We start from the raw sequence: 13,199 nt of genomic DNA, 5'->3' as shown, positions 1-13,199 counted from the left end.
TGTATGTGTATGGAATTCCATCCAGGGTACTGTATATCCTGCCTTGTGCCTGTAGCTTGCTGGGATAGGGTTTGGCTCCCCATGACCCTAAATTGGAAGAATTGGTTAGACAATGGATGGATGTATAGTGGATTTCGATCCACTATTTAACGATACTGTTTTCTGATTTTCTACATAATCCTATGATTTTAAGATACACTCACACATTCTGTTTTAAAGCAGTGTTTACCATACACAATATTTGTGTGAACAGAGAGATAACATAAAATCAAGGCAGCAATAGATTTTTCAGATTTTATGCATGGTGGAGATAACTATAACCCCAGTTCCTTTGCCCAATGACATATGGAATAAAACTAGATTTGATCTGAGCCCGGGAGACATCTAACAGTGACAAATTCTACTCTTCTCTAGCATATGCTACTAGTGTTTTGATCATTATCTATACATATTTCACAGTCTGGAGCATCTACTCACCATCAGCTTAAACAATCATGCATCTTTGATTACTTTGATCATATTGCGTAACGTTTAATAGGAATAACAGTGTTATCTATTCAGCAGATGGCATCTTAGGGGTTTAAAGTTAATCAGCTGCAGCTACTGCTTGAGCAGTGACTCAAAGTTTACATTAAAGTGGGAATACAGGTGTACCTTCTTGCTGAGAATCTCCACTGCTCTCCTCTTTGTGTACTTGTGAGGAATACATAGAAGAGAGAACGTTAAGGGAACTGACTAGCTGGTTTTGAATGGAGCTGATTTTTGAGGCAGGTTGCCTTAGTGTGCTGGCAAGTTCTGGGTGTCCATTTTCCAGGCAGGCCCATTGTTCATGCAAAAGTTCTTGGATTCGTGTTACATAATGTCCAAGAGCAGCCTGGGAAGATGTGGATTCATCTGTTTCCTGTTGGTGGAGAGCTTTGCTTCCTGATTCATCTGTACCCTCTTTTTGCCATTCTTGCATTTGTTCAGCCACGCAGCCTACACCATCTTTGCAGACAGAAATAGGAGATAGTTGGTTACCATTGCTTGTGTACTCTAAGGGCACTTCAGGTTCCTTGTGTGTGCAATCAATAGGAGGGTCCTCTTGAGCAGTGTTAGGACAGGCTGTCACTAGTTGAGCAGTTTCAACAGCTTTATCACAGGTGCTCACCACAGCCTCTACAGACTTATCCTCTGTAAGGACTTTTACAGAAACATGCACTTCATTTGTTGACACACAGTCTGTCTGATTCTTAGAGCTTCTGAGGTCTTTTGGTTGCGTTTCAGTCAGATTCTCGCAAGCCCCTTGCTGGAATATACCATCAGTCATAACTCCTTTATCACAGAAGATGTTTCCTTCCTCTTTTGTTGCCGTCCCCACTGATGCATCACAGAGACAAACACAGTCTGAGTCAAGCTTGGTCTCCACTGTGTCTGCTGCTCTTTGTAATACCTTTGCCTCCTTGAGATTTGCACGGGCCTCTGCCTCTTCTGTCAGAATCTTTATCCTTTCTTCCTTCCTCACGTTTTCTTTCATTTGCTCCTTTAGTAGAGAGTTTACTTTATCCAGCTCTTTGGTAGTGTCGTTCAACTGCTTTTCTACAACGGTGAGTTTTGTCCTCAGTGCTATGATAGTGAGTGGTCCTGTATCGCTGCTTACCTGCTCAGATGTTAAACCTAAATCTTTTTCTGTCACACCCACACCTACATTCTGTACTGATGGACTTGCCAGTGCTTTTACTGTTTTTTGTGTATCCTGTGTATCTCTAAGCTTGTCAGCTGAAGCTGACATACACTGAGCTGAAAGCTGGCCAGCAGGTGTATTGTTTAAACCTTCAGGCAGTTCTTTACATTGTGACTGGCCATTTCTTCTCTCGTGTTCAGAGTGCAGCGTTTTTTCTTCTGTGGCCACCGCAGACTGAGGGGGAAGTTTAAGAATGAGCTGATATTTCTCTTCCCTCAGAGAACATATTTGTTCTTTCAGTTCTGGAATCATTCTCGCTTGCTCCTCAAGCTCCTTGACCCTTTGTAAAGCGTTTGTGAACTGCTGATGTAGGCTGGACATTTCCTTTTGCGCCGTCAGCTGATTAGCTGATAGCTGTTTGTTGTCTGGGCTGGGTGAGGCATTAAGCGACCAAAAGCTGTTTTCAGAGGTGCCATTCGGTTTGTTGGAGCTCCTGATGGGCAGAGGGGCTTGATCTTCAGAAGGTTCCGAGTTCTTCCTCTGAAGGACTGTCACAGGCAGGCTAGAAGTTCTCAAAAGCTGAGGCCTAACTCGAAATCCCAAGGGCTGCTCATCAAAAGCTTTCACTGAACTGAAACTAAAACCCAGTGCCCTGGGAGATTCTGGTGTCATGCTTTCGGCTGCCCTGAAGTCAAAGATCTGTTGGACATCCAGGGCTCTAGATTTGTTTTTTGGCAGGTAAGAGCCTGGGGTATTCCAGCTGTCCTTGGGAGCAGATCTGGAGCCATGATCTGGTAGGCTGAAGTTTCTGGGCAGTGTGCTGAATTTGGGATCCTTGGCTCGTCTGTGAATGTGAACCCTTTTAATTGTATTTCCTTTTTCAATGTCGTCGACATACTTCAGGAAATCCAAATCTAAATGAAATCCATATGGAGTTTCCACCGAGTAGGGGAGCTGTTTCCGCTGGCCTCCACTCTCACATGGCTTTGATGACAGGCCGTTTGCTGAAACAAATGAATACTTTCAATTAGGGAAGTCTGCCTTTGAACCGATGCCTTCCATTTTGAATGTCTTGAATCACTTTAGCCCCTTTTTAACTGTAGACTGTAACAACAGACATGCTACTCTAGAGACTATTTTTTAAAGCAGTCATTACCAATAACAGTTACAATAACAATTCTACAACAAGAGTTTGCTGTTTTTATCATTTGCTTTACACCAGACATAAACTACATGGTTATATATATATTTTTTAATTCGTTTATTACTGCACCATTTTGGACATTCAGTGATTGCCTTTTATTGACAAGGATATCTGTAACTCTTTTTTTATATCAGACCATACAATTTAATAGATTTAAACAAATGTATTGTGAGCTATGAAAAGAAGTCTCTTACCTTTTGATTTGTTCATTGTTTGAGATTTGTAGTTTTGCGGACATAACCTGTTGTGTTCAATATTTGCAACCTGAAAATAAAGAAATACAAAAAGTGTATATTCACTGTCCTCCATATACAGTATACTCATTTATTACCAATGAAAGATGAACAAACATCATATAACAGCTACAGTTATGTATTAGCTAATCTGTCTTGGTTTTAAAAAAGACTATAATACTCTACTGCAATCATTATTGCTTTGCACAGACTAAAATTATATTTGTCATAATTTTATTCTGGAAAACACAAGGGTCACATTTATTCACACCTATAAGTACTCTTTTAAATAAAGTCCAACATATCTATAATAATAACATTATTTTTGTTAGGGCAAAGAGACATAATAATAATAACAAGAAGGGTCCAAAGCCTAAAAAACAGAAATAAACAACACAGGGTACAAGGTACAAAGCTGCTTGCACAGTTATCTGCATGTACGCACTGCCTGCATAGTTTCCTGCGTGTGCACACTGCCTGCGGAGTTCCCTGAGCGTGCACGGTGCCTGCATAGATTCCTGCGTGTGCAAGCTGCCTGCATAGTTTCCTGCGTGTGCACCCTGCCTGTGCAGGTGCATGTTCCCTGCACGTGCACGCTGCCTGCCCAGTTTTCTGTGTGTGCACGCTGCCTGAGCAGTTCCCTGCGTGTGCATGCTGCCTGCATAGTTTCCTGAGTGTGCACGCTGCCTGCATAGATTCCTGCGTGTGCATGCTGCCTGCATAGTTCCCCCCATGTGCATGCTGCCTGCACAGTTTTCTGTGTGTGCACGCTGCCTGAGCAGTTCCCTGCGTGTGCACGCTGCCTGCATAGTTTCCTGCATGTGCACACTGCCCTGCCTGCGTAGTTCCCTGCGTGTGCACGATGCCTGAGCAGTTCCCTGCGTGTGCATGCTGCCTGCATAGTTTACTGTGTGTGCACGATGCCTGAGCAGTTCCCTGCGTGTGCACACTGGAGGGTCCTGTATAATGATTAGATTCTATGAAGCTAAAACGGACATTCATGAGGATCAATCTGGGGTTATTGTTTACCTGTTTGATTTGAAATTCAAATTGAGTCGAATATCCGACTTCATACTATGAAATATGAAAGGGCATATTCAACAAGAAATCCTGCTTTTATACTGCAGAAATCAAAGCTGAAATATAAAACATTAAATGTAATGTTTTTTCTTACAAAAAAGAAACCACAGCAATGTAATACAGTATAACACTTCCACAGACTTCCTTTGCTGCTGTTGTGGTGTATAACTGTAGACTTTTGTTAGGAAACTGGGAAATAAATTCTCCTTATAGCAGGGAGTACAATATCCTGTAATTCAGTCTGCCATCCAAGATTTCATTACCTTAGGATGGTAGAAGACAAAAAGAGAACTTTAGGGAAATACTTTGCTAATGCAGCACTGTGAACAGATGTTATTAGTTATGGTGAACTTGGCTGGAGCAGCTGTAGAGTCAAAGCTTTAGTGAATCACATTCATGTTTTGATCTTCCGTTATTGTTTTGAGCTGTGGATTCAGGAACTAAGCTCAAAACGGGACAAGTGTGGAGCTTTAATACAGGATGAGAGAAGGGTCTTAATCTGAACACAGCTCTGTGGCTACACACTTTCCACTGCCTCAGTGAAACATTTAACTAATTAACTGTCTTTCCTGCAGTCAAAGACTGAGGATTAAACAAATACTTAAAATGTAAGTTTTCAACAGATGTACTTCATAACCCTAAAGTAGTGGTAGGTTAAAGAGCAAAAGATAATGGGCTTTGGTCTACAGATGTATACATATCCTCAATATCCTAGGGCATACTGTACTTATTTTGAGTGTCTGAACTATGCGTGTTCACCTTAAACACAACATCATGCTGGGTTTGTAGAGACTTTCAAAAACCCAAACACATGGGAATGATTTATTTGACTGCCATATAATGTCAAGGAAACATTTTTAAATCTCTTTTTCGTATACTTGTTGTTTCTTTACCTGAGTAATTCATGAATGTGATTTTCTGAATATATGAAAATGAATACCTTTGGTCTGGTCTCAGACAAACAGATATACAGTAGTCAAGTCTAAGTCTATAGTCTAGCTGCCAAAGGTCATGTTTGTCTCCAGACCCTGAAGGAATTCAGCCACATAAAATCACCGATTCATTCTTTAAGTTCTTCTTATTCTGTGCATAACATACCCAATCTGATAGATGTGCTTTAACACTTCACCACTGTACCACACACGTATTTAAAAAATACTGGATTTCTGTATCTTCAAAGCTTCAGTTATACAGTTTCATTCTTCAGCTTCTTGCCTGCAGTTCACAATGCCTTTTGCTTACTCTGATACTTTATATAGCTATCAAGATGTGATAAACATAGTATGCTTGAATATGCTTCTTTATGACATCTGTTTACAAAAGCAGTGGTGGAATTTCACCTCAATTCTTCTGGTATGACTTGTGAGAACAAAGAATCTGACCAAACTTATTCTATTTAAGTGAATAAGCATCTCAGCATGTAAACCATGAGTTGAAAATGTATTCTATGCATTCACCACACTTTGTATAGGGCCTAGATGTGGCTTTGTAGGACTTTTCAAGGTAAATATCCTGAAAGTCTTTTCATGTTCTAATAATGAACCTTGAAATGCACAAACATGCTTTTGATGAGGTTTAGGATAGAGCAATTTGCAGAGGGAAATCGTCCCCAAAAGATCTAGCTAGGGAAATCTAAAATACTAAAAAATGCAATTTTTTTAGACATAGTCAGCCTTTTAAAAGACTAATAAGGTTGTGGGAGTCAGAAGGAAACAACTCAACAAGCCATCTTGTTGAAGCTGATACTGTAGTTTCCTTTGAGGAATGGCTGGATGAGATCCCAGGTTCAATTAGCAAACCATACAAGCTAGATGGGTCAAAAGGCTTTCACTCCACTCATTTGTATCTTTTCTTATGAACTTATGTGACAGAAGAGAAGATTAACTAGAATGCTAGTGTGTGGGTGGAATTCCTTGAGAAGACTCAATTGCATACCCAAAGATTTTGATTAGTGTTGAGAATTAATACCTATTCATCTCTCTAAAAAACAATGACAATAAACAGTCCAGTAAGACTTCAGACTCATAATTTCTGACAAATATGCAGGGCAGGTGTAATGCGATTTTGTCTTGGTGCATTTTTAGATGAATTATAGAGAACAGGAAATAGATTTGTTTAAACGGTAAATTTCAGGCTATGCTGAATATAGCACTGATATCGGGAATATAATTTTTGGAAACTCCCAAACTAAACTTGGAAGAGTAGCAAAACTCGGTTTACAAAAACAAAAAACAAAACCAAACAAAACAGGAAACCATCTGCGTGGTTTCCCACTCTGGACAGCTGCCGAAAGAGAAGTTATAACTGCCGTCTCCCTACCATCCCCTGACAAAAAAGTAACATAATAACAGAAACACCACACTTCAGTACCTGGATGAGAGACCTCCTGGGAAAAACTATGGTTGCTGCTGGAAGAGGTGTTAGTGGGGCCAGCAGGGGGCGCTCACCCTGCGGTCCATGTGGGTCCTAATGCCCCAGTATAGTGACGGGGACACTATACTGTAAACAGGCGCCGTCCTTCGGATGAGATGTAAAACCGAGGTCCTGACTCTCTGTGGTCATTAAAAATCCCAGGGCGCTTCTCGAAAAGAGTAGGGGTGTAACCCCGGTGTCCTGGCCAAATTTCCAATTGGCCCTTACTAATCATGGCCTCCTAATAATCCCCCTCTATGAATTGGCTACATTACTCTGCTCTCCTCCCCACTGATAGCTGATGTGTGGTGAGCGTTCTGGCGCACTATGGCTGCCGTCGCATCATCCAGGTGGATGCTGCACATTGGTGGTGGTGGAGGGGAGTCCCCATTACCTGTAAAGCGCTTTGAGTGGAGTGTCCAGAAAAGCGCTATATAAGTCTAAGCAATTATTATTATTATTATTAATTATTATTATTCTTACCTTTTCTGCAAGTTTGGGTTTCATTAAATGACCACAGAAAAATCCTTGCATTGTACCAAGTCAGCTTGCCCAGAACACAAATATAGACTTGCTTGAAGGGGCATACTGTAGTGTAACAAATACACTGACAATGGAGACAGTTAAGTCTCAAAAGACAACATGGCAATAATGTTCAATATTGAAGTCTCCTTTCACCACTCCAACGATGGTGAAGAGCAAGCTTTTAAGAAGTCTCAGTCTTTAGTCCTCCTGATTTTCTACTGATAAAGTGAAAAGACTGGCTTTTCATACAGTGGGTAAAAACAGATCTGCTGTGTAAATAATCAGAAACATTCTGTAGATCTGTAACTGTGAAACATTCTTTTAATCATGTTTATTTTTTCATTCATATCAGGGGTTTCTCCAGCAAGCTTCAACATATACAGTATCTCATATCCTTAAGAGAATATCAGCAACAAGTGCCTGTTCCGTGTGGAATTTTCGCAACTAGTGCACTTCTTTTGCAGTGCTGATACTATGAGACAATTCCATCTTTTCCAAACCACTGTCGAGGGACAGTGATCGCAGTAGGTCCTTGTCTTAACTTCCTGGAGGTCAAAAGGACCACCAGAGCAAAACACCCCCATGAGTAAGGAACAATATGCTGAAAAACAGCCAAGCCATTCTTTTCTATCTTTTGGAAAAATAAGATTCTAAAACAATAGGACCTTTCCACAATTTATCATTTTTAGTTCACTGTTTGTTTGTCCAAGCATCCACTTTGAAAGGATAATGTGACTCACAGAAAGCTCTCAGCAAAAAAATCTACTGTTTCAGAACATTAAGCGTATATTCTGTCCTACAATTACCATGATACTGTTGCTAACACTGAGATGGTGAGAAGCAATAGTTCCATTCTTGTGTATATATGTTTTCTCATGAAAGTGACAGTAGTAAATTAATTCAAAGGAACACAGTCTTCATAATCTTTCTTTCATGTCTTGATTAACATATTAAGGTTCACTGTGGTGAACTTGTAAGTCTGTGGCAGTTATAAACAGATAGCTTTCTTTCCAATTAGTCTTGGGTATCATTTATTAGACACTACTTCACTATTTTTCATTTCAGACAATATGCAAAGAATTATCGCAAAATGGTAATGTAATAGTAGTGTAGACAATGGACAGCTCATGTTTCATTACACCGAACACGGGACAGAGACATCTATACCAGGAACACATACATCTATACTGGTTTCTATATAGGGGACGCTGGACAAAATTAATTGGTACTTTATTATTTGAACACATAAAAAAACATTGCAAGAACCTAAGCTTTATTCAATGTTAGAAGGGAAAAAGCATAAAATAGTGCATGTTTTGCCTTGATCGGTGCAACAGGGAGATGCACTCTGGAGGACAATTACAAGGTTGTTTTTAATGATCAGGTTACTCCACATTCTACCTGAAGCTTGTAGCGTCCAGAGAGCACAAAACACAGCCCCCAATTATGTGGTTTTAGATTGTGTCCCCATAGCACACTGCACAGTCTATGATCTCCGTTCACTGAATGTATTGAACCACACGACTGCCAGTTTTCTACTGTGCATTCATCAAAACTGCAACCTTCGCAACACACACGGAAACAAACTGCACTCTGAAACCTTTGGGTTTAAAATTTAAAAAACTGGCTATAAATTTTAATGTAACAGCACAAACAAAAACAAAAAAGACGAAACACAGCTCCTACAGCAAAAGAGAGATCCACTGCATAATCATTTCTTTGCTTTGCAGAATGCCTGTCACTTTCTCCTGCATTGCAGTAGCAGGACTAGCTGATTATTGCTATCAGCCCTGTTCATCTGAACAAAAGCTGAAATCCCTGATCTCGGCTGCATTTCAAATTCATCTGTAAAAACCATTGCTCTTACCTACATGTTCCAGCAGCTCTGGAGCACCTCTTCTTGTAAGCACATTTTCCCTTTCCTTTCCTGAACTTGAAGAGAACAAAATTGTTGCTAGTGCAGCACTGTGACTGTGTTCCAGCTGTTCAATGTATTGGTCAGGTGACTGGTGACCTTGCCTAACTAAAGCAGGCAAGTGGCCCAGAGAATGAGGACTCTTAGAAGTTTTCCACAGAGCTCAGAAATTCCACATAAATCAGCCTTACTTCTTCTGTCTACAACAGGCAGCAGACCTATTGTTGTGGAACAGAGTGCAATTTTCGATCACTACAGGATCTCTTCTGTCTGTGTTAAACAATCCCCCCTAGAATATATTTGAACCACTACTGAACTCCCTATACTCTCATCAGTATAATCTTCGCAGTTTAAAACAGTCAATTATTAACAGTACCTAAATAGTTCCCCTTCGGGAATCTTTTTTTTTCTCCTGAATGCAAATTCCTAATGTTTCATTTACTTTTTCCCATGCTTTCAGTGCTCTCAGAATGAATAAAAACATATGCTGACATTGTTCAGTATACAGGAAAAAGAGGGAATTTAATAGACGATCATATTGGTATATCAAATTACATGCATTCTATTGACTTCCATATTTGTACAGTGGATTTTAATTACACTGTATTTTAAAAAAGGAAAAATATTACAGTAAAGAGCTTCTAAAAATCAAAATGACTAGTACATGTAGAAACTAGAAAGGTTACCAATCAAGATTTGAGTTTATTTTTACATTATAACTAGATTTCTCATTTTCTAGAAGCATAATAAAAACCTACCTTTTAGGGTTTTTGTACAAGCTGACTCTGGCACTCATTAATTGCATTTTTGTTTTTGCTGGAGGGCAAATACCTTATCCATTTAAAATGGTAAATTTAAAATAATTGTCTTCTTCTATATTGAAGTTTTAATTTTAAAACTATCATGGCCTCGCATCCATTTATTTAGTGCCATCAGGAGAGAGACACATTGTCACTGTTTTTTTCTGATATGCTTGATTACATTTATGAAGGAGAGATATAATTATGAAATCTAACACTTGCAGTTTTCTCATTATTTTGAACTGCATGACTCTTAGTCTGGTGGCAGTATAGTAAGTTTAGCATTTGGAGAACAGATTGTAAACTGTCAACTGTCTCAGATACTTTGTATGGTTAAGAGATATTTTAAAAAAGTAATTGAAGAAAAACACTTAAAACATGTTTTATTATAGCACTGTCTGAGAATCACAATTTAAACATTGAGGAGCAAGTCTATTTTCAAGTAAGTCTGACAACTTAGTTTCTTTCTCTTCAATTTCCCATGTCGACTCAAGTTAAAGGCAGGTGCTCCACTAAGCAAAATTAAAGTTGTCTCCTCATTCCTAGAAAATATGAGGACCACCTGCATGTATGATTGCTTGTATTCACACTACTGAGATCTTTTTTTCGTTAGATTTACCAGTCCTGCTTGTTTTCATAAACCCCAAATTCCTTGGGCTCATATCATCACCAAAGTTCAAAACAAAATCCCAGGCAATGTATTTAAAATCTGTAAATAATTAGCTAATTTGACCTTCACTGGATATAGGCCCCCTGCAGAGGTTTCTTCTGTGTGGGTGGGTTTTACATTTCTGTTTGCTGCCACTGTTGCTGTTTTTAATAAAAACCCTAAATAGACAGGATCTTTACTAATCAAGAGAGGTACTGGCAAAAATGAAGTTTTCCCTGAAAAAGGCCTCTTTACAAGGCAACTGGCATTCATTTCCTTTTTTTTTTCCTTCTGGTAGATAACATAAGCTTCACTTGGACCTACTGAACAATAGGAAAATGTCTCTTTATGTGTTGCTGTGGGAGGAAGGGTTAAACAAATCCATCAAACTATTGTTCTCCAAATAAGGGCAACCTCACAGAACACTTTACTTTTTAAAAATATTTGCAAGAACCATATTCATAGATGTACAGACTTTTAAGTTAGTTCTATTGTGAACAATTTCCAAGGACGCTGAGCTTGTGATCTAAACAAAAAATAATGATTTCAGTATCTCACAGTGGTGTGAGATATGGATACTCATTTTGCCTTAAACCCAAAATGGAAAATGCAGTGGATAAAACTGAATAAAAATGAATTTTTAAATACCAGTTTTATTAGTCTTGGTGTTCTGTGAATACGTAGATATATGGAAATACCTTATACCAATTTCCTTTACAGGTGTATACATTTTTATCAAGAAATTGAACCAATCATTTTCATTCAGGCAAACTGCATTCACATGAAACATACAGTATGCAGTTCATAGACTAAATGTGCACATACATTTCAAAAACATAGAATGGGGGAATGTAACTTTTAAATAGCTTTAAACAGTTTTGTCTTTTGTTGCAAAAAAAAGGATATGCAAATGTTACTTCATAACTATGTTTTGATTTATTTGAAAATGCATCAAAATGATCTTCCTTTAAGCGTATTCTTTTTACCATATCGTTTCATGAGCTCCTATCAAAAGTTGAAAGTCACAAACTGATGCAAGGTTGTTCTTTTCCAGAATGCATAATTCTCTTGTTTATCTTGAAATTATGACATACGGAATGTAGTTCTGCTATCATAAAGTCTTGAATGGAATTTAGATTAATGGAATCTGTTAGATGTTAAAACATTTGTAATTAGTTTAAAAGAACTCGTAATCTGGAATTTAAAAGATAAAAGATTTCATTTCTGGAGGAATGAAGAGACACAGTTAAGTCCACAGTAATGACTGACATGCCAAGAGTAATAGGCTACTACTGATTGCCTCACAATTACATTTTGGATTATCTGCATATAAACCACTATGACTACTTTTCATTAGAACATTTAGTGCTACTAAATGTTGCACTTCCCTCCACTCGAAGGACTTTACAGGTAATGGGAACTAACTTCCACCACCACCAATGTGTAGCCCCACCTGAATGGTGTGACAATAGCTAAAGTGCACTAGGACAGTCACCACACATCAGCTAGCAGTGGAGAGGAGAACAGAGTAATAATCCCAATTGACAGATGGGGATTATTAGAAGACCATGACTGGTAAATTCTAGGTAGGATATTTGGCCAGGACACTGGGGTTACACCCCTACTCTTTTCAAAAAGCACCCCAAGATTTGTCATGACCACAGATACCTTGGTTTTATGTCTCTCCCAAAGGAAGGCGCCTTTCTATTTACAGTGCATGGTTCCCATCACTATAATGGGGTATTGGGGGTATAAAGACCCCCACAGACTGCTAATTGCACACTGTGAATAAATGTGTACTGTACTTTAAGTATGAGATTTTGACTGAACTTACATATTGCATTACACTGTGCACTGTTACTTATAAAGATGTTTAATTGGCCTAATTATGATCTCAACCAAGAACTATATTGTTCCATTGTGTACCAAATGCAAACACTTCAAACTTAAGACAGATGACAGCATTTATTATGACTACTTGTTCATTCTAACAAACATTTTGTGTCTGTCCTATAACTTCTCAAGAAGAGTTTTATCAGATTTATTTTAATTATGTCAGGCAGCCGTGAAGCAGCTGTATGAGATCAGCATGAGGCACATGTTCACTTATCAGCTGCAAATATCACATTGCTAATCCCATTGTGTCCTATTGTGTCGCTCACCTCCACTATCTCTTCAGCAAAGTTATAATTCAGACTCAATTCCCAGCTGCCAACAAAATTAATCATGTCAAACAATTTGCCCAGATATCCTAGCTAAAAAAACGAGAAATCTTTTTAATTTTTCACGGTGAATAAAAATTGGCCAGAAATTCAGTTTATTAGGAGTATAAAGAGTGGAGGCAATTTTCAGATGCCTAAAAATGAAGCAAACAGATCAAACGTTGTGTTTAAGCATTGATACGTGTGGTAGACGTCTACATTTAAACTGAACAAAGTAAGGCATATAAAGCTGGCATACGCTGGAAAAGACAGGCTGTAGTTTGATTGCAGAACTTTCCCTTCCTTTGTGGTAATATGAAAAAAACTTCTGGAGGTTAGAGAGCAAATTGCCTTCACTATCAATAATAAACAGGCTGACTGCCAAAGACTCTTGTTGTTCTAACTAATGGGTAGCAGCATGCCCGGGTTTTATCTCTAGATACATGGCTGTTGATGATGACCTTGGCCTTTGTTGATGTTGTAGAGGTACAATACAGTATATGTAGGGGGAAATTAA

At 38.7% G+C, this 13,199-nt stretch overlaps 1 protein-coding gene across 5 annotated transcripts in view; it reads right to left on the bottom strand.

The window, feature by feature from the left end:
• kank4 (KN motif and ankyrin repeat domains 4) overlaps positions 1-13,199 on the bottom strand; it is a 38,695-nt gene that overhangs the window by 10,526 nt on the left and 14,970 nt on the right. For 3 of the 5 annotated variants that reach the window (XM_088598624.1, XM_088598623.1, XM_088598620.1), the window contains 2 exons: positions 3,062-3,131; positions 655-2,667 (listed from right to left, as the gene is read on the bottom strand). In XM_088598624.1, the coding sequence (XP_088454750.1) occupies positions 655-2,667; positions 3,062-3,077 (2,029 nt within the window). In that variant the 5' untranslated portion in view covers positions 3,078-3,131. Of the gene's footprint in view, positions 1-654; positions 2,668-3,061; positions 3,132-8,984; positions 9,354-13,199 lie in introns of those variants that run through there. The other 2 variants (XM_088598621.1, XM_088598622.1) reach the window with 2 other exon arrangements.

Source organism: Lepisosteus platostomus, chromosome 11 (genome assembly GCF_059453375.1).
Source record: "Lepisosteus platostomus isolate fLepPlt1 chromosome 11, fLepPlt1.hap1, whole genome shotgun sequence".
In the NCBI taxonomy this organism is placed as follows: domain Eukaryota; kingdom Metazoa; phylum Chordata; class Actinopteri; order Semionotiformes; family Lepisosteidae; genus Lepisosteus; species Lepisosteus platostomus.
Note: the sequence above shows the minus strand (reverse complement) of the source record. Positions and strands in the feature narration are given on the sequence as shown.